Source organism: Aotus nancymaae, unplaced genomic scaffold, assembly GCF_030222135.1.
Source record: "Aotus nancymaae isolate 86718 unplaced genomic scaffold, 86718_ANA_hifiasm-v0.15.2.pri h1tg000011l, whole genome shotgun sequence".
Taxonomy (NCBI): domain Eukaryota; kingdom Metazoa; phylum Chordata; class Mammalia; order Primates; family Aotidae; genus Aotus; species Aotus nancymaae.
The window spans coordinates 55,330,398-55,355,213 of NW_026988422.1; the positions used below are offsets into that span (position 1 = coordinate 55,330,398).

The 24,816-nt window shown below is 40.9% G+C and overlaps 1 protein-coding gene across 13 annotated transcripts in view; it reads left to right on the top strand.

The window, feature by feature from the left end:
- Nucleotides 1-24,816, top strand: part of SIPA1L1 (signal induced proliferation associated 1 like 1) — a 385,273-nt gene that overhangs the window by 323,419 nt on the left and 37,038 nt on the right. For all 13 annotated transcript variants that reach the window (XM_064374995.1, XM_064374996.1, XM_064374998.1 and 10 more), the window contains 3 exons: nt 6,956-7,225; nt 20,789-20,935; nt 23,844-23,968. In XM_064374995.1, coding sequence (XP_064231065.1) covers nt 6,956-7,225; nt 20,789-20,935; nt 23,844-23,968 — 542 coding nt within the window. The remainder of the gene's footprint in view (nt 1-6,955; nt 7,226-20,788; nt 20,936-23,843; nt 23,969-24,816) is intronic.

Here is a 24,816-nt window from a genome sequence, read left to right on the forward strand (position 1 = left end):
GGGTGGAATGAGACAACAGTACTGACATTGGCATTGTAAATACCTGTTACTAGAAAGACAGATAAGAGACCTGGACCTGGATAGATGGAGCCATGATAGAAGGTATACTAGACTAGGTATATTGTGGTGTGTCAGTGAAAATAACTAATGTACTGAGTTTTTTGCTTTAATATGCCAGGCCCTGGAAAAAGCACCTTTTTATGGATTAGTGCATTTAATTCTTACAACAACCTTTCTGGTGATAGTGTTAGTATTATTCCTGTTTTAAAACAAACCAAGACTCAAAGGTTAGTAACTTGCTAAGCTCATCTGGCAAATTTATGTCTAACATCAGAATCCAGGCTCTGAACTGCCACTTTGTGTGCTTGGAGCACAGATCCTTTCCTTATACACCAGAATCAGCAGTGCTATGCTGGTAAGTTGGCTTTCTGTTGTGGGGGGGAAAAAACAACTTTATTTGTAGTATTTGCTGATTTCTGTGGTGCAGATACTCCCACTGTGGCTGGTTCCACAAGCTACTGATGTGATATCGCTGCAGGCAGCATTGGGGTAGATGGGATGATTGCCACTTCCAGCACACCAGGGAGTGAATGAGCTGTCACAGCACTGTGAGGCTCTCAGGCCTTCCCGGAGGAGCCAGTGGAGCCGTCAGTGACCTGTCGTTTGGGTGCCAGGAGGGGAGGCTAGGGAAAGGATTAGTGCACTGCACAGGGCCCCTTTCACTACAGTTTCCATCTGAAAAGCCATCAGACCTGGGCAGGGCAAGTGGGAATTGCTTTGATTCCTTTGGAGGGCTGAAAGCCTGCTCCTCTCTCCTTCCTTTAGAAATAACCTCAGAGAGGGCTGAGGGGAGTGGCTCACTCTTGTAATCCTAGCACGTTGGGAGGCCGAGGCAGGCAGATCACCTGAGATCAGGAGTTCCACACAAGCCTGGCCAACATGGCAAAACCCCGTCTCTACTAAAAATACAAAAAAAAAAAAAAAAGGAGCCGGGCGTGGTGGTGGGTGCCTGTAATACCAGCTACTTAGGAGGCTGAGACAGGAGAATCCCCTGAACCTGAAAGGCAGAGTTTGCAGTGCACTGAGATTGCACTCCAGCCTGGGGAACAAGAGTGAAACTCCATCTCTAAAAAAAAAAAAGAAATAGCTTCAAAAGGAACAGTTGAAGCATTAACACCTTGTTACAATTTTCAACAAAATAGAATAATGCTCTTGTGTCATTTTTTTCTTCTCCTCTGCTTTTCACACTCCCACTGCTGTTTTTCTAGCAACTAATTACTCTGTTCTTTGAATAGTAGACTCTACCACCAGTCACTGCAGCTGCAGCAAGAGGCAGGACAGACCTCGAGGCAAACTGCTCCTCTGCCCATCAGCCTGGTGGTTCTTAGGGTCGCCAGGACCCCAAGTGGGACACAGGCAAGGGGGTGGGGGAGATGATGACTATGTGTAATACAAACACCCCCAGGATGTAATATAAACACACATGGATTTGTGTGTTCACATGGGAGAGTCATTAATTTTGAAAAAGCAGCTTTTTAAAAATGCATATAGTAGTTCAACAACAAAGAAGTGGTATTTAATTAACATGTAAAGCCTGTAATTCCTTGGGAGGCTGAGGCAGGTGAATCATTTGAGGTCAGGAGTTCAAGACCAGCGTGACCAATGTGGTGAAACCCCTTCTCTACTAAAAATACCAAATTAATTAGCTGGGCATGGTAGCACATGCCTGTAATCTCTGCTACTTGGGAAGCTGAGGTAGGAGAATTGCTTGACCTAGGTGTAAGGTTTGTTCTTTCTGAGTTTAAAAAGAAGAAACTGAGGCCAACACAAGAAGATCCAATATGAAAGGCTTATTCAGGCTCCCAGGCGAGGTTCTGCGGTCCAACAGTAGGGACCAGAGAAGTCACACAGACTCCTCTCAGACGTGGGGTTTTATAGGGAGTGAAGGAGCTCGATTGGTTGTGGGAGAGCAGGACTACTATTGGGTAAGGTTACAAGCCTTTGTTTGCATACAGGACTTGGCTGCTATTGGTTAGAATTACTCGGCTGCTATTGGCTAGAAAGACTCAGCTGCTATTGGCTAGAAAGACTTGACTGCTATTCACAAGACCCTGCTTGCATACTGGGTTCTTTAAGGGAAAGCCAGGCTGTGCGAGAAGGGGAAAAGGGAACAACCCGAGCATGTCCAAGCTTTCGGAAAAAAGGCAGGAGGGGAGCGGGGGGGATGTGCAATCCAAGCTCCTGGCGAGGCAACCGGCCTTACACTAGGAGGCAGAGGTTGCAGTGAGCCTAGATTGCCCCACTGCACTTCAGCCTGGGCGACAGAGGGAGACTCCATTTCAAAATGAATGAATGAGTGAATAAAATGTAAAACAAGGCTCTTTTTCCTGTTCTTGGGAAATATGAAGACCCTTTTATGAATTATTTCCAAACTATACTTTTTTGAAGAGAAGAAGGGATAGGGAGAGTATAGCAAATTTTCTGAGCCCCTACTATATGCCCTGCATTTTCTTTTTTAATCCTCATGGCAGTAAAATGGGAAACGTTCCCTTGTCCCCCTCACAGCCTGTGTGATGGGGGTGTGGCTCACTTCTTCAGTGCCCCACTGCTCAGACCTCTAGGGGAGCATACAGATGGGCAGGCTCTGGGGCTCTGACCCCACGGCAATGTCTAGGGGGTGTATATTTACAGCTCCTGAAGCCCCAGGAAGCCTGTGTTACAGGGTGCTCTTTTAGTTTTGCTCTTTTAACTTTTCCATCTGTAAGTGATTTGTGTTAACCAGCTCAGTTAGATCCCTGCCTTATCACAAGGACAGAGGACTTTCTGTATCCTGAGGTTTTTGCCTTGGTGTACTAGAAGAAACAATCACATGTGGGCTTGGAGAATGAGTGCAAGGTTTTATAGAGTGGAAGTAGCTCTCAGCAGATGGGGGAGCCAGAAGGGAGATGGTTTTTCCTGGAGTCAGGCTGCTTGGTGGCCTGGGCTCTCCTCCGACTGCCCCAGCCAAACTCCACGTGGTTTTGCTGGTGCCTGTTGATGAGTTCCTCTTGATGTCCAGCCCCATGTGTGTACCTCCACATGTGTGTGCCTCCACCAATGTGCTCCTCTCTATGTCCAGCACTTCTGTTCCTGTCTTGCTAGGGTCTTGGGTTTTTATAGGCACAGGATGGGGGTGTGCCAGGCCAGGGTTGTCTTGGGAAATGCAACGTCTGGGTGTGAAGGCAGGAGTGCTTGTCCTCAGCTAGATCCATGGGGTTGGAGTGCTAACCAGGGACCATGCCCTCCTCTACCCAGCAATTCCCTTCCCCGCTTCCATATCATTTAAAAGGACCATGCTCTTTCCTTCCCAGCACTTCTGTATCAGCAGCTTCATTTTTATTAAAACAATGATAAGAATGAGATTAGGAGAAGTACATTTGCTGTCCAAAAAGTGGATGGAGCCAGTTAGCATGACAGCCCGATGGATGCAGTCCTGGGAGACTTCACTGGAAAACCTCCCTGGAGTGAGCGGGCCCCTTATGCAGGACTTGCCTGATTCTTCACCTCTCAGCTGTTGCCCCTCTGGAGTATGTAGCCAGCGTCAATAGATTAGTCTGTGACCTCTGGATCTTCAACATCATTCCCAGGACAAGATGAAAAGCACCTGGATGAACAGACTAAACTGTGATGTTCTGGATGGTATCTCATGGAGTGACCAACCCTTTATTCTGTTGAGGGCCACTAGCCTGTAGTTCTTAAAGAAAACAAGCGCCATTCAAAATGACAAGCTAAAAGTAAACTGGTTACATAAGACCAAATTACCTCTTAAATAAGAACAGGTCACACCATTGTTTCTTCATTTTAAAAATCCAGTATTTTAAAGTGCTAAAGCATACTGCTTTAGAGTGAAGAGGGCAGTTAGAAATCATCTGGTTCAGATCTCTCAATTTTCAAATAAGGAGCTTTGATCTAAAGAGTTTGTGTGTTTTTATCCCAAGCCAGAGTCACATGGCTTATAGGGACCAAGCCATCCTCAAAAATAAAACTTTTCTAACACGCGAGTCCAGATTGTGATCTGTTCAATTTCCTAGTCACCCATTTCTCTTTATTCCATAGGGCCTTAAGGAAAAAGGAGAGAGTTATGAGAAATAAGAGACTAAAAGAGAAAGAATACAAAGACTGAAAAACAGAATGAGGAGATGAGTAGCTTTTCCATTAATTTAGGGTTTCAGCAGGTCACCTCTTGTCACTTTTAGCATTGACATTGTAATTCCTGCTGACCATAGCTCTTTAATTGGGTTTTATAAAAGTTGTTGAGTTTTCCTTGGAGAATTGGAATGTTTTAGTTAATGACTAAAATAAGACTAACCTACAGGTGGATTAATTCTGTGGGTTCAAATCCTGGCTTTGCCTCCTGCTGGCTGTGTAAACTTGGGCAAGTTAATCTCTCTAGACCTCTGCTTCCTCCTCTGTAAAGTAGGAATAATGATAGCGTCTACTTCATAGAGTTGGGGTAATGTGGCTAAATTACTGCCTGCCTCATTGTATAAGTATTATTAGAGTTAACATTCCTCAACACAGAATTTTACTTAGAATGATATAATAAAAACTCTTTTAGGAAAGCTTATACATAGCATTAAAAGCCAGATTTTATCTGCATTCTTCAGTCTGTTGTGTACTTCCTGGTTCTACATATCATTCTTCTGTTTTGCAGAAATAAGTAAGAGACCAGGAGCCAGTGATGGTTACCCTGGCCATGAAAGGCAATCAGAAATGGCGAGTAGCTAAAGTTTAGCTCTGTGGAACCTTCTGTGCTTTTTCATTGTCTATGAATGATCTTCTCTCCCTGCTCAGACTTTATCGTACTATATTTGGCCAATGTAGGATATGAAGAAAGTTGCTAGTTATATGTTATGAGTAGTGGAAATAAAATGTAGACTATGGGGAAGGCAGCATCTTTGACCAGAGAAGTCTTGTAGCCAGTTTTCATACTAAATGTTAAGCAGTTTAAAAGACTATTTCAAAGAGTGTTTGAAGAAGCCTAAAGATAAAAGTAACTTGTCTGTTTGATACTACATTATTATTGTTATTGTGTCTGTTACCATTATCTTTATTTATTTTATTCTCTGCCTGATGCAAAATGGACTTGAAACAGCCTATGGAAGTACTTGTGGCCTGGGCACAGTGGCTCAAGCCTGGAATCCCAGTACTTTGGGAGGCCAAGGCAGGTACATCATTTGAGCTCAGGAGTTTGAGACCAACCTGGGCAACATGATGAAACCCTGTCTCTGCCAAAAAATGCAAAAATTAGCGGGGTGTAGCAGTGCCTACCTGTAGTCCTAGCTACTCAGGAGGCTGAGATGGGAAGATCACTTGAGCCCAGGAGGTTGAGTCTGTGGTGAACCTTGGTTATGTCACTGCACTCCAGCCTGGGTGAGTCAGCGAGACATTGTCTCAAAAAAAAAGAAAAGAAAGAAAGTAGTTGTACAGTATCACAAAATAGAAGCTTAGCTAGGGGATTTGTGGTGGAAGAGGTAGTAGTGAAAGCAAAACATGGCTTAGGTGAAAATTTTTGGAAAGTTGGTCCCCAAAATACATGATGATAAAGTTCTGTACGTGTGCTGGTTCCTAGCAGCCAACAGAAAGGGGCATAGATGATGTTTTTCTTTGAATTTACAAGTTAAAACAGAGCATTGCTTATGAGAAGCAAAGCTAGTCCTGATTTTGAACAAATATGAAATTTTTCTGTGGATTATTGTACATTTTAATCAATGATCCTTTGATAAAATGTAACATTTTTGCATTGTATTTACAGATCCAGAATACTAGGTCTTTATAATATGCTTTATTTGGTCAGAAATGAAAGACTCTAAACTATACCACAGTGTATTACCTCTTTTAACAACCAAGAAAAAGGGTTGCAGTGGCATATTTTTGTCATAAATATCAGAATCAAAGCTTAAAATGTTATCAGAGCCTAAAGTAGTATTCCTTAATATTAGAGAAAAAGTTTTATGACATAGCAGTCATTAACTACTGAAAGTAATGTCAAATGTGCCATAAAACAATGTTCTATAAACTACAGACCGTAACTCTCAAGTAGATTATAAAATCAATTTAGGACGTTGCACCCAGTGTATTTTTGGATGAAATGTATTCAGAACATAGCAAAGTGGAAGATAGGAGAGGAAGGATGTGCATCTGTGTGTGTATGTGGTGGTGCCGTGTCTTGGTGTGAAACGTATTTCTTACTTAGGTTGTCATCTGAAAATTTTGAAAGCCATTGCCATTAAAACATAAAAGGGATCGAGTGGAGCCTTGAGCATAGGGCCAGATAAAGGTCACCCTTGGCTTTGGGGGGATTTGGGGGACTGATAAGGAAACCCCAAGAAGAAAGTACTCCTTGGAGATGTGAGTTGTACCAGCAGCTTCACACATCTGCCACTGCACACCATGACACCCTTGCACACCCTTCTGGAGCCCAGTCACAATGTGCAGTGACAGATGTGTGAAACTGCTTGTATACCCTTTTGAAGCCCGGTCACAACGTGCAGTGACAGGTTTGTGAAGCTGCGTGTATACCCTTTCAGAGCCTGGTTGCAGTCTGCAGTGGTGGGTGTGTGAAGCTGCTTGCATGCTCTCAGGTATGCCCCTGTCATGCTGTCCTGGTGGCTTTTCCTCCTCAGGTCTCAGTAGTCTGGCCACCCCCAGGGTGACCGTGGGTCCCACTGTTTTTTAAAGATTCCACATCTAACACTCAACAGTTGGGATTGAGTAAAGGAAAATACTACTGTAATACTTCCTGGGGTTCTGGTTTTTGGAAAGAAAATAAGTATAGGCCCAAAGATTGAAAGGTGGTTTGAAACATAGGGTGAAATTTTGGATCCATTTTAAGTGTTAATGAAAATCAATGTGGTTCCACCAACAAGAAAATACAATATGTGTTGTGTTTCTCCCTGTTTCTTGCCCCTAATAGGAGCTGCTCCGAAACCTACCGCATGCCAGTTATGGAGTACAAAATGAATGAAGGTGTTTCATATGAATTCAAGTTTCCCTTCCGAAATAATAACAAATGGCAGAGGAACGCCAGCAAGGGGCCTCATTCACCTCAAGTCCCATCCCAGGTGCAGAGTCCCATGACCTCACGGCTGAATGCCGGAAAAGGAGATGGGAAGATGCCTCCTCCAGAAAGAGCTGCCAACATCCCTCGAAGCATCTCCAGTGACGGGCGCCCACTAGAGAGGCGGTAAGTGTGCCTTCAAAAGGTTTGCTCTACATCTCTGTCCCAAATGTAAGTAACACAGACCTGTAAGCACTAGTTTTAGGTCTTCTCATATTTTACTAGAAATGAAGAATTAAACTGAGGTGCATACCATAGTGGCTTTCAAAGCATATACTGTTCCAAAGCCATAGGGATAAACAGAGATCGATTCTAGCAAAGCCTTCAGCTCTGCTCACTGGTGTTTCGCTTTGCTCTTTAATTTCCATATGATGATCAATAGATGTCATTACTACATGCTTAGTGGCCCTGTGGATTAGAATTCAGCAACTCTTTGAGGTGACAGTGACCATATAAGAGCAACAGAATGCAGGTTTTTCGTTGAATATCTGTGTTAGTGTCAATTTATTAATAAAGGATTATGGGAAGCAAAACTAGTATAGCACAAACATTTTTCATTACTCTGAAAATAGGAAAGAATAGTGAGGAGAAGATGATATACATGAAGGTAAGTTAAAACACTTAGTCCTGAGTAAAATAAACCAAAGGGAAAGGGACTGAAGGATGCTAGAAAGTAAGAAACCAAAGGTTGTGGTTTAATTGAAAGTCATAGAGGGTTCCCTTGCAAGAGGTAATGGGTTAACTCTGCCTTTACAAGGATGCCCTAGCACTTTTGTCTGGAGTTAACAGTATGACACTGCAGCATTTTGAACTAGAGTCCAGGCCTAAAATTAAACTAGATTAGGTACTTTAAAAATGGGAATAGAAATTGTCTATATAGATTGTAAGTAATTGCACTATAAATTTGGTTACCTTGAATCATGTACACTAAAGGAGGAGACAGTTTAATTGAATAATCTGTTAGTCATCTGCTAGAAATCAACTTCTTTTTTTCTTTTTCTTTTTCTTTTTTTTTTTTTTTTTGAGACGGAGTTTCGCTCTTGATACCCAGGCTAGAGTGCAGTGGTGCAGTCTCAGCTCACTGCAACCTCTGCCTCCCGGGTTCAAGTGATTCTCCTGCCTCAGTCACCCAAGTAGTTGGGATTACAGGCATGAGCCACCACGCCTGGCCTAGAAGTCAACTTCTTTCTGTCCATCCACTGTCCTTTCCACATCTCTTCTGCTTGCCTTGATCACATCTCCGAATGTTCTTGTGAAAACCCTTAGAGCTAGGGAGAAGTCTGTATTCCGGGAACTGTGTTGGGGAGAAGGGAGGGTCCAAGTGGAAGCCATAACTTGAGCCTGACTCATCTGAGCGGCAAGAACCAGGTCTGGCAGAAGCAGGATGCCATGGAAAACAATTCCCATATACATGTTAATCATCACCACTCCAGTTTGGGAGCAGAGAGCAGGAAGCTTTAGAAATCACACTATGAAGTCTTTATCTTAGTCTGACTTTTGAGCTGTTGCATAAAACTTTGCCACTTAACTATTTTAGCTTACTAGGATACTGTATAGAAATTTAATAAAAACAGACAAATAAAATTTAATTAAAATAGACAAAACAAAAAAATAGTCATCTTTCTACAATTTCTCATTTCATCCTGGAACTCTATTTCCAAAGCCTTGCTATTTCTCTCAATAAAAGTTTCCTCTCCCAGAGTGGCCCCATTACCATCTGGACTCCTCTCTCTTTCCTTATTTTTGAGGAGGAAAACATCCAAGAGACCTCTGAGTAAATTCTTTGTTCGACACATTCCAGACTTGGCTGCCCCTGAGGGGTGTGCTAACTGGAATTTATGATTTGGCCTACATTTTGAAAGATGAACCCAGGAAATCATTGTGTAGAGAAGGACCTTTTCCCCCCTCTCAGTGCTGTTTTCTTTCTCTCCAGAACAATCAGCAGGGTTTCACAAGTGAAATTGGTTTTGTGTCATTTCCTTTATACAGTATTCCATTTGAGAATGTATTTTGATTCCATGTTGAATTTAATTTCTGCACCAGAAACTGAAGCTCCTTGCCAGTCATACTGACCTTTAAAAGGGAAAAAATTTTTTGTAGCTGAGTATCACCTTTCGATGGGAGCAGTTTTTAGTGCTAGAGAATGCAGAACTCCATTTTTTCCAGATGTAGATCCTTGAGTTCTAGAGGTAATTTCTGTGTGTACTCGTGTCTGCCTTTCATCGTTACTCCACCCAGAGGAAAATGCATCTCGTCAAGTACTCCTTCTAGAAAGCTGTTAAAGTAGTTTGTGAGACTCCAAGCTGCAGAGTTGAAAGGGCCATAGGTGGGGCTGATGAGGTTTTCAGGAAAATTTAACCTCTACTTACTGCCCCCTTAGTCTCTGATATATGTTAAGTACACTAGTCTAGGATTTCAGATCTTAGGTTGCAGGACTTAGATGACTTGTGAGATCTCAGTCCTGAATTTCCAGGATATTAAGATGATTTGGCTCATCTTCATTTTGAAATATATGGTAATTGGATGGATATTCTTCTTTTGTGAAAATTTAAAGTTTAGTTTCTTATCACATCATTCTTAATTTTTAATAAAAATGTCTTTTTAAGTTTTAATTTTGAGGCATAAAGAGAAGGTACAGGAAGTTGAATATCCTAATCCAAAAATCTGAAATCCATAGTACTACAAAATCCAAAACTTTTTGAGCACTGACATGATGCTGAAAGGAAATGCCCATTGGAGGATTTCAGATTTTCAGATTAGGGATACTCAACTGCAAGTGTAATACAAATATTTCAAAATCCAAAAACATCCCAAATCCAGAACGTTTCTGGTCCAAAGAATTTGGAATAAGAGTTACTCAACCCATGTTTCAGAACTTTGTTTTGCTACTGTGACTCCAGGAATATTTGAGGATATAGCAGATTCATGACTTTTATCAGAAATAACTTCCAGAGTCCTTCTTGAGTCCCCAGATGCATAAAGTTCACTTTAGAATATAACTTTCTCCATGAAATTTAGTAAAATGTAACTGAAAAATTTAAGTGTACCCTTTCTAGTCCTACTGAGAACAAAATATCTTTTTTTTTTTTTTTTTTTTTTTTTTGGAGACGCAGTTTTGCTCTTGTTACCCAGGCTGGAGTACAATGGCGCGATCTCGGCTCACCGCAACCTCCGCCTCCTGGGTTCAGGCAATTCTCTTGCCTCAGCCTCCTGAGTAGCTGGGATTACAGGCACACGCCACCATGCCCAGCTAATTTTTTGTATTTTTAGTAGAGACGGGGTTTCACCATGTTGACCAGGATGGCCTCGATCTCTTGACCTCGTGATCCACCCGCCTCGGCCTCCCAAAGTGCTGGGATTACAGGCATGAGCCACCGCACCCGGCCTGAGAACAAAATATCTTATTGAGATCTAGAAGTGAGGAGTACCAGGGCACCCCTCATCCATCTGACTCTCCCTGTGTCAGTGCCATCCTGAGTGGCATTTACATTTGTACCTGGGAAACTCACCAAGTATGATTTGGGCCTTTCAGAGGAATCATAAATCATGAAAACAAATGACAGGGTCTCCCAGACCTTGAATCTTACCCTACCAGTAATGGCATGGCCTAATATTTATGGTTGTTCCTTGCATTCATTTTTTTCTTCCCCAGTTAGGGGAATTGTGTTTGACCATAGAGAAACCAGGTATACTTAACACTTAAGTTAGCAGCCATCTCAAGTCTATTCTGCCGGCCAGTGCTCCCCAAATCTGCCCACCTAAGTCACCATGGCTGGATCCAGCACAATCCATTTTGGGTGAAAACACTGATTTACTGCTTGTAGAAGCATAGTTTTTCTTTAATTTGTATGTAATATCCCAGACCTAAAGGTCATTAACAACAACAACAAAAACTGTGGAATATTTTTCCTTTAATATCAAGGTCAGGATTTTTATGACATACTGAAATATGTTGGTGTTTTGAGTTTTAATAAAAATTCTTCAGTTGGATGATGTTCTCTATACGTAGTTAAGAGAAACTGACATAGTAAGAACTGGCGATCCATTTGCCATCTAAATAAAGTCTAGTTTCTATTTGGTTTGAGTATATGAGTTTTATGCTCTTCAGATGTCTTTCTGATTACAGAATTTTACAGTATTTGTGGGAGTAGTATTTATTAACAGAATTAACATTCATTCAACAGAAATAGGTAATATGATACAATCACTATTTTGGCCTCAAATTTACCTAGAGCTTAAGGGTAGGATTGAAATGAAAATTACTGGCTGTGGTACACTGAATTTGATACATTACTGTGTTTAAACATAATGCGGGATCAGCAATAAAACCCTGATCTATGTTAGTATGCTTATAAAAGTTGAGCTATTTGAGGGGCTTTGGATAAACAACAGACATCTTAGCATTTAAAATGATTTTCTTTTCTCCTTTTTTAGGCTGGTATTACCAGCCTTTATGTAAATATTTGATGTTAGAACTCACTGAACACTTAGTTGGTACTTCCGAGTTTTACCTGGATGTCATTGTCACTCCACTTGAGTCCTCTGCACATAACTCTAAGAAGCTGGACAGAGGGCCTTTTTTGTTTTTGCAGTTATGACACCCGCATCTGCAGCCTCTCTTCCTCCTTGCTTACAGACTCCAGCACCATATAGGGTATGAATATCATGGAAACAAACTGAAAAGAGTTCTCCTCTAAGAGAGCGTAATAGTCATATGACCATTCAGTCTTGATTTTTAAGGAAATACTTTCTATGTTTGTTATTTCATATAGATTCTAAGCTAATCTTCCACTTTGTCATTTTCTGCTTTCAAACAAAACAAGCACCATTTAATGTTTCATCTTCTTTTATTTTGAATATTAGCTGTGGTTAGAAGCTTCAGGACTTGTGCTTTCCAAATATTGCCCCTTTTGATCACAGCTTCGTGCCTAGTCATGAGGATCCTGAAACATGAGAATTTTGAACTTGACTGGAATTGCTCCAGCTAGGTCTCCATTGCCCATTGACTTCCGTATTTCCTTTCCTTTCTTTTCTTTTTTTTTTTTTAAGACAGGGTCTCACCCTGTCACTCAGACTGGAATGCAGTGGCATTGATCTTAGCTCACTGTAAATTCAAACTCCTGGGCTCAAGCCGTCCTCCCACCTCAACCTCCTGAGTAACTATTACTGCAGGTGCATGCCACTGCACCCAGCTAATGTTTTGAAAATATTTTTTATAGAGACAGTGTCTTACTGTTGCCCAGACTAGTTGTAAACTCCTAGCCTCAAGTGATCCTCCCTTCCCAGCCTCTCAAAGTGCTGGGATTGCAGATGAGACCCACTGCGCCCAGCTGACTTCTACATTTCTAAAGCTTCTGGATAGTGTTAGGTCCTTAGCTTATTTGATACCATTCACTACTCCCTCCTCCTTCAAATTCCATTTCCTTGTCTTCCAAAATTTTTCCTGATTTTTTTGTATCATCAGCTCTTTGCACCTATCTTATCACCTTGAAATTTGTGTTCCCCATTTCTTCCTCATTTTTATTTGAATCCCACACTGTGCAGTTCCTCTAGATGGTCCAACCACTTTAGCAACCTCAACCGTCATCCTTATGTGGGCAGTTCTTTAGTTGATCTGTTTTGCCTTGGTCTGTTTTTACTTTTCATATTCACATACCTGACTACCTACTGAACATCTGCACTTGAAAGTCACGAAAGTGTCTCACATTCAAGTTCAAGTTGACTTTACCTTTTTCACTCCTACCCCTTTTTCTGCCTCTTCTGTCTCATGTGTTACCCACCTTGGTGGACAGCTTTGCCATCTACTTGAGTATCCAGAGCAGAAGTAGGATTCGTTGTCAGCTTCCCCTCCACACACCATCATCCCATCTCCACACACATTCCTGCCATTGCCTTAGAAGTTCTCATTTTGCACTAAGACTCTTTTGCTTACCTAAACTGTTGCCAACAGCCTCCAGATAGAATTACCAGCCTCCCCCTGGAAAGGAGACCTAATAAAAATGGAAATGCTCCTTAGGGTGTGCCTTTCATTATAGCCCTTCCGTGGCTCCACACAGCCTTCAGGATCAAGTCCAACTCCCCAGCAAGTTTGCCTGTATTGGCCGGGTGCTATGGCTTATGCCTGTAATCTCAGCACTTTGGGAGGCCAAGGCTGGTGCATGACTCGATCCCAGGAGTTCAAGACCACCCTGGGCAACATAGTGAGACCCCATATCTACGAAAAATTTTAAAAAATTAGCTGGGCGTGGTGGCACGTGCCTGTAGTCCCAGCTACTCGGGAGGCTGAGGTGGGAGGATCACTTGAGTTTGGGCAGTTGAGGCTACAGTGAGCCATGATCATGCCACTGCACTCCAGCCTAGGTAACAGTGAGACCCTGCCCCTCCCAAAAAGTTTACCTATGTGGCCTTGCCTTTCCCCTTTCCCCATCATCGTCAGCACCTCCCCGCCAATCCCTAGGCATGTGAGCGGCTGTCCTCTGCAAGCACCATGTTCTCCTTGATGCTTATCCTCCCATTTCTACCTTAATTGCCCTACTAGGAATGTTCTTACCACCACATGGTATCTTCACTCACAAAATTTATTAAACTTCGCTCTAGTGTTATTTGTCCATTTTTTTAAACTTAGCCTGTTTTACTCATCTTTGTATTCCAAATACCCGCCACAGACTCTGGCATTTAATAGGCTCCCAATGCACTTTTTAAAAAACTTTCTTTGGTAATCACATCAGGAAACCCCATAGAGTAGTTTACCATCTTATGTCTACACTTCACATGGTAGTCCAGCTTTCCACCCAAAGAGTTTCCTCAACTTTCTGTTTGTGGCAATGACCCTTTAATATTAAAAGGGCTTATTTAAATAACCAGGGACAGAATTTAATCTATCTTGGAGAAAATAAACCAATTTCCTTTTATAAAAATTAAATGATAGGTAAAGGCAAAGCACTTGATAGTCTGATAAAGCTGTAGCATTAAAGGCAGATTTAAGGAGAATTCTTTGGTTTTTGTTGACTAAGTTTAGAATACTTCATATTAAAAGTATGTTGCTGGTAGAGCTTTTCTAAAATTGACTCAAAGTGAAATGCAAGATCTTTTTGATTGACTCCTTCAAAAGGTTTTAGTTGAAACTGAATTCTGGTGGTGTATTTGTCAGCCAAGACAAGAGAGAAGAGCAGAGGGCCGTATTTAACTTAAAGTCATTGGACTCTGAAGGCTCCTGTTTTCCACTCTTCACAGGAAACAGTGCGCTGTGGCATCCATGTCAGGATCAGAGCTGATGTGATTTGCAAGTTCACATTTTTAGATGATAGTGCAACAGTGGTTCCTATTCAGGCATTCAGGAAATAGGCACAATGGCTTGAGCTTGGCACACCTCCCAGTTCCCCTTCATTTACAAACTCCAGAGTGGCTCAGGAACAGGAGGAGGATGCTCCAGCACTGTGCCCAGCTCAGGCTCTTCAGTTACTTATTAATCATTCCTTGGGCCTCAAAAGTAGCTGTTCTGCACTCAGCCTAGGGAAATGTTTTTATACTGGCTTCCACTCTGCAGGACCACCTGTGTATTAGTGTGACTTGCCTAGAAACTCCTAGAGGCACCAGGAGTATAGGCTGTGCTGTCCAGGGGCCATGATTTGCATCCTGGCTACACTACTGGGAGTGTGTGGCAGTGGGCAGGATCCTGTCCTTCTGTACTTTAGCATCCCCATGACTCAAGGCCCCACCTCTTAGAGTCTGTGAAGATTAATTTGTATAGTACAGATTCAGCATCCCTTATCAAAATGCTTGGGACCAGAAATTTTTAAATTTCACTTTTTTTCTTTTAATTTTGGGCATATTTGCATTAAACTTTGCTGGTGGAACATCCCAAATTCGAAATCCAAAGTGCTGTTCACAAAGTACACATCAGGAAGAGAGGAAAAGACCAGGCACAAGTTGCTTGAAGTCGAACACAATTTGTTCAAACTCTAGTCTGGATATAGCACCCAATTACATCACCTTGAATCCTTGTAGAGATTTCTCTCTCTTTTTTTTTTTACATAATTCTGGAAGAATCTTAGTTAATATACATGGCTGAAGACAGAAGACTTTAACTTGGTCCTGTTCCCTGGTTGGATAATAGCATTTTAATTCCTAATTTGTGGTAAAAATGCTGTGCTTAATTATGGACTCAAGCATTTAATTTGTCCGTCACTGCTGCTATTTAAAACGCTCTCAGTTGTTTATACCACCACCTCACTGTTTGCACTTGGGTTACTGAGAGGCTTACGTCCTTGTACATATCTCACCTTGGAATAAAAAGTAGGAAATAGAATAGACATGTAATAATCCTACCTAATCAGTTAGGAAAATATTCTAACATCAACTTCTGACTTAGAAGTCCTTACCCATAAGTTGATAAGTTGTAATCAGTCATAATCTGGAGTGATCAGTTTAATAAGTATCTATTAATGTTGGCACTATATATGTCATCCTGTGAGTTGATTCATGGAATAGGTTTAGTGGAGGACAGGGGTGGTCGTATTAGAAATCCGTTTGTGTGTGTGCGCGTGTGCACGCGCACGCCCTCTTTTTTAGCCTGGTGTGAGACTGTGTGTGTGTGTGTGTGTGTGTGTGTGTGTGTGTGTGTGTTTGTGTTGGCCCTCTTTTTTCTTTTAGCCTGGTGTGAGACTACTTCTGGAAGAATGAAGGACTTATCTTGGGCCATCTCTTCCTAATGTCCAACCCCTTCAACTCTTTGTTTTCACTGCGGTGAAATGCATTGCATATAAATGAAAAGCTGGTGTTAAGTGTAGTATTAACTGTAGTCAAAAGACTGTGGAAATAATGTCTGTTCATGGTGATGATCATGACTTTTTCAATTGCTGCATACAACAAAAAAGCCCTGGTGTTTTATTTCAGCAGAAGGAAGCCCCAGAGAATGTTTAGTATCAGTTATTTTTAAAATGTTTAGTTATTTCTTTACTAAATTTATAAAAATGTAGGAAAGAAAATACTCTGAAATTAATGCTAAAAGATTTACAGAATTCATCTCTGACAGTGATCAGAGAGCATTCTTTAGAAACAATATTGCCTGTATTCAACAGAATGGAAAGATCTCAACAGCAGTTGAAAGAGGTATTAATTTTCATCCTCTAAACCTATTGAGGCATTAACACCAGACATTTGGGGCTCTTTAAGACTAAGCAGAAAGATCTGGATTTGTCTCAAAAGAGAAGAAAAGACTCTTGTGATCTTGTTGTAACTTCACTGGACTTAGCAATCCTTAAAACAGAGTACACTTGTGTGGTGGGGTAGGGTGGGGTGGACAGAGATTCAGGAGGTCAGTGTGCTGCTTTTCCTATGTCAGCCAGTATAAGAGGTACTGCTCCCAGTTCTTGAAGCACTTCTTCAAAGTGGCAGGATAGCAATCAGCCCAACTTCTAATAATCAGCCACGGGCTATCTCTGTAGAAGTGGACTGCCAGTACCCAGACAGGCAGTGCCTCCCATTCTCCCACTAGGTCTGTTCTCAAATAATATTTGTGTGATAGTATCAAATTCAGAGTATTTGGAAAAAATAGTAAGTCATCAGAATAAGGGCTAATTCTGAATTTTTCTTTGCCTAGCATACATACATCTAGAGTCGTAAAAACATTTGGGTAGCATTCCATCATTTGCTTTATGTATCTTCTATGTGTGTGAACAGTCAGAAAACAAAGCCACTATTGAGTTATATAAATGCAAAAGAGGGATGGGAATGAATGCCAGCCTTCTGGAAATGCTGTTTTTTTACTTTGGGATAACGCCAGTAACCAAATAGAATTTTCTGGTACATTTGCCAAATAAGAAAGCTGAGGTTGAGAGGTAGCCTGAGATATATATCTTAGCTTAATATACGTTTTGGAGAGCAGGGTAAGAAAAACAAACTCTAAATACAAATGTAAAGGTTACATCTAGACTTTTCCTACGGAATTGTGTTGTAACTTCCTCATAGAAGCATAAACATTTTAACGTTCACTGTAAATATGCTTCATTGGCATTACTTGTTTACCCCAAGACAAAAAAATCATCAGACTCCTACATGTTGCATTAACCTTCACTGGGTTAATGTTCTACTATTGTCTCCTTTTTTCTATTTTTCTGTAACACTTCCTCTCCTTTTCAGTAAGAAAGTCAAAGCCGCTATGAAATGAAACTGTATTTGAAGTTTCTCTCTATTAGGTGTGTGTGTAAGAGCCAAACTCTTCAGGCTGTAAAGAATGTGGTATTTTGTTACATTTGGATTCATGTCATTCCTTAATCCTTACTTGGTTTTCTTTTTCATAACCAACTCCTCTCATTCCCACCCCTTTCAGATCATCTTACAGTTAATTACTTTAGAATAATAGTGAGAAATTCCTGCAATGTCTCAGTGGAAAAGAATAAAGAGAAACCCATGTTATGGTACCCAGATAAATGTCTTTTGATGTTCTCCTATCAAAACACATTACCTGAAGTAGAGATGAACTAGTATCCCACTAGTCTGTGGCCTCACCATACCTGCCCCACGCATACCCTACTTCAAGATCTGGCAACCTAATGAGAGTGCCAGTGGGTGGTTGACCTATATTTTTCACGCTCTGTATAGCAACAATGAGATCGACAATGGTAATAGGAAGACTTTACAAACCCTGCCTCTTTTTCTTCTCACCACGTTTCCCAAACACTGACATCTCAAGTCTCCCTATTTGCCCCATTTTACACTAGTTAGAACAGACATTGTCCTAAGTTCTTTCGCCATTATAGGTAAAATTGATGATATTCACATGGGTGTTTGGGCTTAGATATAATTTTATCACCGGTAACTCTATTCCTTTTTCTTGCATTTTATTTTATTTTATTTTATTTATTTTTATTTTTATTTTTTTTGAGACAGAGTTTCACTCTTGTTACCCAGGCTGGAGTGCAATGGCGCAATCTCGGCTCACCGCAACCTCTGCCTCCTGGGCTCAGGCAATTCTCCTGCCTCAGCCTCCTGAGTAGCTGGGATTACAGGCACGTGCCACCATGCCCAGCTAATTTTTTGTATTAGTAGAGACGGGGTTTCACCATGTTGACCAGGATGGTCTCGATCTCTTGACCTCGTGATTTACCCGCCTCGGCCTCCCAAAGTGCTAGGATTACAGGCATGAGCCACCGCGCCCGGCCTTTTCTTGCATTTTAGAAGGCATATTAACTTTCAGAGTCATAATTACTTGTATTAAATTATTCACAAATGTTGGCACTTTATTATTAGTGACCAACTATTGTTCAAGGCCCACCACAGTTCAGAACCCCTGACTTGGGGCATCTGACATAACTGTGGTACTTGTCCTGAATCCCCCTTCTCTTCTTCATTTTCTACACTGCTGATAAGGATTCTCCTTCATTCAGAAAATATGTTAAGCACTCAGAGATGTAAAGTTAAATAAGGCTCAGTCCTGGCCCCTTAAGCACAAAATCTTAATTCACATTAAGGGAGACAAATACACACAAAATAACTGTTGTATACGACATGGTGTAATGGTGCAAGAAACAGACTGTCATGGGATTTGAGATTCTAATTTATGAATTCAGAGCTATAATGTTGGGATCAGGCCTTGGCGAGAAAGGATTTTATGTGAGTAGCTAGCAAAGGAAGAAGGCATTCCAGGCAAAGAGAACAAGATAAATAATAGTGTGAATGGGTCGAGTCAGAACTGGAACACCTCAACTGTCTCAGAATGTAGGGTGCATGGAGCCATTAATGGGGATGGTGATGAAGATGGGGTTTGGTCACATAGTTCAAGGCCTTAAAGAGGGTCCCAGGGAGTTGGTCCTCTATCCTGTAGGCAAAGGGAAGCTTTGGATAGGCTTTTAGCAGTCAGATGACTTGGTGTAAGAGGGTGGGTTGAAGCTTTTGGAGGAATGGGGTGGAGAGATCCTGGAAGTCGAGAGACCCGTTGGGACACTTGTACTGACCCAGGCTGAACGTGAGAGAACTCAGGAGCCCCTCAACAGGTTGGAAACTAGGTATCTTCTTTGTCTTTGTGTTTTCAGGACCAGCACCAGAGTGCCGACACACAATTTGTGCTCAGTAAATAGTAGTTGAACTTAATTAACCCAATTGACTGGAAGGTAAAGAAAGAGGAAGAAAAAAATGGCTTCATCATGTTTAGCTTGACTAGTCACATGACTTGCAGTTTCAAGTTGTCCTGTGAATAAAGCCATTTTGTGGTACAAAAAAAGGTGTTTAGCTTGAGATAACAAATATAGAAAGGACAGTTTGGGACATTAGGGAATAGGATAAAACGTGTTAGTCTTGACAAGGTCTGATTTGGATTGCTAGTGAAGGGTGTCCATGAAGATGTTTAGGAGACAGCCGGAAACAAATCTGGGCTCTCAAATCAGATCTGCCCCTTGGGCATGGATGAATTTGGGAGTTGTACTTTTTAGTATCTATCCTTATTCTTTTTCTGTTTGAAAAGCTTCTCAGCTTTCTATACCTGAAGCCCCATCTGACCCTTTCAGAAGATAAATTGGTTCACTGTGGGACAGGGCCTCTGCCAGTGAGGCAGCTTCCATCTCAAGGCTTCAAAACTTTGACTTGCCTTAAGATAGCTTTATGTGTAAAGTTGTTTGAGCATGCAGACCCATTGCAAACTGTCTGAGTTTAAAAAAAAGAAAAAACCCAGGCCTTCTCTAGGGGACAGCAGTAATTTAGCATGAAGTGCACTGGACTTAGAGTCTAGATACCTGGCTTATTGTGAACTTGAATGATGACTTAGATTTCATTTCCTAAGTTATAAAATGGAGATGACCTCCCCTGCTATAAGATTCGAGTCATTTGTGCTAGCATTTGCTTCCAAAATAAAATACCATTGTTACTTAGGGTTAGCTTACACCTAGTCACAACTGTCAGCATGGCATCACTTACTGATATCCCTGTAGTTGCCCTGTTGCCTACCAGAGTAGAGGAGGAGAGGGGAAAAATATGTCTGTCCTGACCACAAAGCCATGGTTTCTGCCTTGACAGCCAGTTGGCAGTGTGAAGGATCCATAACTTCACAAACAGATATATGAGGTGCCCATGTGGAGTACACTTCTATGGTGATATTATATACATTGAGTAATTCCAGTTAAATTCAACAACTGCAGTTTACACATTTTTTTATGGAGGTTTTTATATAGTGATACTACTACCAACAAAAATTATAAATTTTACTAAATAGCAAAATCTGAATATTCGTTCCAGACTCTGAATAATAAAATTGGAAAATAAAGAAGCACACAAAAAATGTACCAGTGTTACTGTGGTCATATACTCTGGGAGGACTAGTGTGAGAAATTGGAATTAATTGCTATGTTAATGTCACTTGGGTTCAATTATCTTCTGCTCTGCCATACTAAGAAACTGCATGAGCAATTTAGCCAGTTGAATTCTGTTAGCTTTTGGAAGCATACATGTTTTCTAGATCTTTTTTTCCCTGTTATTTTTTGATACCCACCCCCACCCTCTTCAAGGCAGTTTTCCAGCTGTTCCCCTAGGGAGTCATTTTATGGGAAGGTTTCTTTTGTAGGCTTCCAGCTGGCTTCATTTTCACTATCTCCATGAAGTTGCTGTTTTTGTCACATTTATATGATATTATCCATCATGCATTGCCTTGGGATTTTCCCTTTGAATTATTGACTTCATCTTTCTGCATTGCACATGCAGGCTGTCTCCTGGTTCGGACATCTATGTGACGGTCTCATCCATGGCTTTAGCAAGATCCCAGTGTCGGAACTCTCCTAGCAACCTGTCTTCATCCAGTGATACCGGTTCTGTGGGGGGCACCTACAGGCAGAAGTCCATGCCCGAAGGGTAGGTATGCGTTTGTCCCATTGTACATGGTCCCTGTTGATATCATTTCTTTCATCTAGACTCAGACATGTAAAATGACTTCCATTCAGCCAGCCTTGATCAATTTGCAGACAAACAACTGAGAGAATTCAGTTAATATTCCAGGTAGAAAAATGCCTTCATGGCAGGTTTAAACTACTTCTTAGGAAGTTAATCTTCCTGTAGCCTCTACAAAGAACTCAATGGCAAAGAAATCAAATTGCATTCGTTTGTCCATTATATATATTGTTTAGTTTCACAGTTCAGATTTTGTCACTTCTTATTTCCGCCAAAGTGGAAAAGACACCTGTACAAGTTTAGGATGGGAATGAGAGGTAGTTAAAAAGCAAAACTGTTTAAAAGACATAGGACCTGTTCCACCCTCCTTGGAGATTTATTTTTGGATCACTCACTTTAAGGAATTCCAACCAGGCAGAGCAGGTCCAAAGAGAGGGCCCAGGTAAATGAGGAGCTTGGAGACCATGTGGGAGAAAGAACTGAGGATGTGACAGCTAAGGATGAGAATTGTTGAGGTGAGGAGACCACAAGCTTTCTTCCAGCACTCTTAGATGAGGGATCAAACTTGTCTGTGAGGACAACTGATGCCAGTAAATGAAAGTTATAGAGAAGAAGGTTCCAGCCCATTTTGAGGAAGATATTTCAGAGCTGTCAGCCTGCCCTGGAAAGAAGTGGATGGCCTCATGAGGTAGAGTCCTTGGTCACTGAATGTATTGCATGTATCAGCCAAATGATTACTTAAAACTCCTTCAAATCTAACTGTGACTCTTAAACTACTATGTGCTTCTCCGAACAAAGGAACAATTAAACTTTTCAAAAACAACACCAAGTAAAATTTAGAACAACTTTTGTCTGAGTTCCTCAGGACTGGGTATCCCTAATACTCTGGCATACAATAAAATGAGGGTGGGGGGCACATATGAGAAATGAAATTATAAGTTCATCAGATGAAAATGTTTTTCAAAGCAGAGTTTAAAGATAGTCTTACCTTGTTGTTTATTTAAAACAAGAGGGCCAGAAAAATGTTCAGCTTTAAGTTCAAATGTTTAAAAGGTTATCTTTAGTTTACACTGCTACCAAAAAATAAAAGCAAGCTGGGCACTGTGGTCCCAGATACTTGACAGCTAAGGCAGGAGTAGGTTACTTGAGGCCGGGAGTGTTTCTTTAAAAAAAAAAAAAAAAAGTAAAAGCATGATTAGAATCCATTTCTAACTTGGATCTCCATGCCTTTTAAAAAGATCTTAATACAGATTTAGAATGGGATCATAAATAGGTATATTTATTCTTATGAATGAAACAAGGACCCTTAGGGAGGAGATGGCAAAAAGTATAATTGTGAGTCCTTTTTTTAAATTAGCACTTTAATCAATTAGAAATTTTCATAAATCAAGGTTTTTATTTTTGATAAGTGCTACGTCAGTAAGTGAGGTCGCTTTGCTTAATGAGCCTTATGATGGGGTATGTACATGAACTGCATTTGTGTAACAGTAACTGGGGAGATGGTATAATAAGACTTTTATTAAGATAAATGTTTTTCTAGCCCCTTCTACTTTGCAGATGCTTTATGTAGATTTTTCTCCTTGGATTCTTACAATGGAATTGCCATTTTACACATAAAGAAATTGAGGCAAATATTCAGTGACTTTGTTCAGTCCTATTGGGTGGGGGTTGGAACTTGGCTCCAGGTCTTTTTTACTGTTCATCTCCTACCTTTCCAGTGCCCCACTTGCTGGTTCTGCCCACACATGTATCAGCCTATAGCAAGGAAGACACCCTACGAGCATCAGTTCATCCAGGCCCATCTCAAGCGAGATCCAGGCCCACCTTAGCCTCCCAAGTAGCTGGGACTGCAGTGGCCACCACACCCGGCTAATTTTTTGTTTTTTGTAGAGACTGGGGGCTCACACTGTTGCCCAGGCCAGTCTCTGTTCTTGTCTTCAAGTGATCCTCCTGCCTCTGCTTCCCAAAATGCTGGAATTACAGGTGTGAGCTACTGCTCCTAGCTCCTATTCGGTCTTTTATTGTATAGATTATGTATAAGTTCATTAGTAACCACATATAAATTAGTAAATGTCCAATGTCCATATGACTATTTAAATTCTACACTCTGCCACTTTTTCATGGGCTCAGTCAGTATTTACTTTGTTGATATTGCTAGTCAAGGCATATGCTTTAATTAAGGATGTATTATTATTCTACAAAGGGAAAAATAAAACTGGCTTGCTAAATAGCTAAATGTTCTTTCCAGAAATAAACATTTGCCTTTATTTTTGGCCAGTTTACCTGCTTCCAGATTGCCCTTCCCAAAGGCAATTCAAAATTTCTACAGGTTGAACATGGTTTTTACATGATCTAAATGATGGTAATCTTTGCATTTCAGACCACATAGCTAGTACTCAGAAAATACTTGTTCCAAGAACTACTGACTTACTGATTTACTAAACTACTAAGTTAAGAGAAATAAACCTCCACAATGTACCATTTGGAAGCTACATATGGAATGTTAATATTTAGATTGTGAAATTTTTCTTTTGGCTGTGAATAGGTCTGAACTTGGCCGTAGGAGAGCTTAGGAAATTTTGGTTTCTTACACTACATATCTTAGGTTAGCTCAGTCCTAATGGCTTCTGCCCTTGTTAGGAGTTTGTTTACATAACGTACATACCTTTCTGAACAGAGTGATGTATATTGACCACAACATCCACATTTCCACACCCACATAAACACTAACTGGGGTGTGTATACAAGTACAGACATGTAAGCAAAAACCAGTAGTGCCGGTCATTAAAATTTAGTTCCTTACACCCAGGCCTGCCTTGCCCTCATGGTAAGGTCCCTGATGTTGTCTTTGCCTTTGCGGAAATCACCACAGGTTTGGAGTGAGCCGCAGATCCCCGGCCTCCATTGACAGGCAGAACACCCAGTCAGATATCGGTGGCAGTGGAAAATCAATACCTAGCTGGCAAAGAAGTGAGGATAGCATTGCTGACCAGATGGGTAAGTAATCAATTTCTACAAGAAGCAAGTTGCTTTTACAAGGTGACTTAGATCACCTTTTGATGACGTTATCAAAGCATTGTTATAAAAGACAGTCCTAGTTAATAAATATGAATTAGAATGAAGTCTGTTAGATTATGTATAAGTGAAAGCAATAAATAAGACCTAAGAGAAAAGGAATTCTAAGTAACCCCAAATTTAAAAGCGGAAAGGTGACAGGAATTATTTTTGAGCACCTAGATTAAAAGAGTAGACTACCAAACTGAGTACCGTCTTCCCCTTGTTTATTTGTTTTTGACTAGAATAAGTGCCTTGAGAGATTCCTTGGTATACTTAATGTCAAGTTAAAAAACAAAACTATGAACAAAATGGGGAAGAGATAAAATTACTGTTTAGTCACATCTGTAGCTTGCTTAGAATCTCTTTCCTCCCTGATGTGCTTTAAAAAAAAATTCTTCTCACTCTGCTATTAAGCTGTCAGCTAAGGAAATGTCTTAGCGGTAAGAAACATCTGGGTGGAAGAGATTTGCATTAGTGAGCTCGCGCCTGGATTTCTAGTGCATAGCCCTTTCTTTGTATATATGTGTTGTTTCACAGTGACACCATAACACTAGCTGATACAATAACATTTTGCTATGAAACAAGATTTTCAACATAGAAGCCTTAGGGATTTGGTACCAACACAGTTGATGCATCATTAACTTGAATCTAGATTGTTAGGTTGTTGGGTTTTTTTCCTCCTTTATTTAATCTCTAGTTATGTCAATTTAGGACAAAAGGGTGTACATTTCAGGGCTATATAAGACAAGACCCATCTGTTAATCTTCTCTGCAGATTCATTGTTTTGT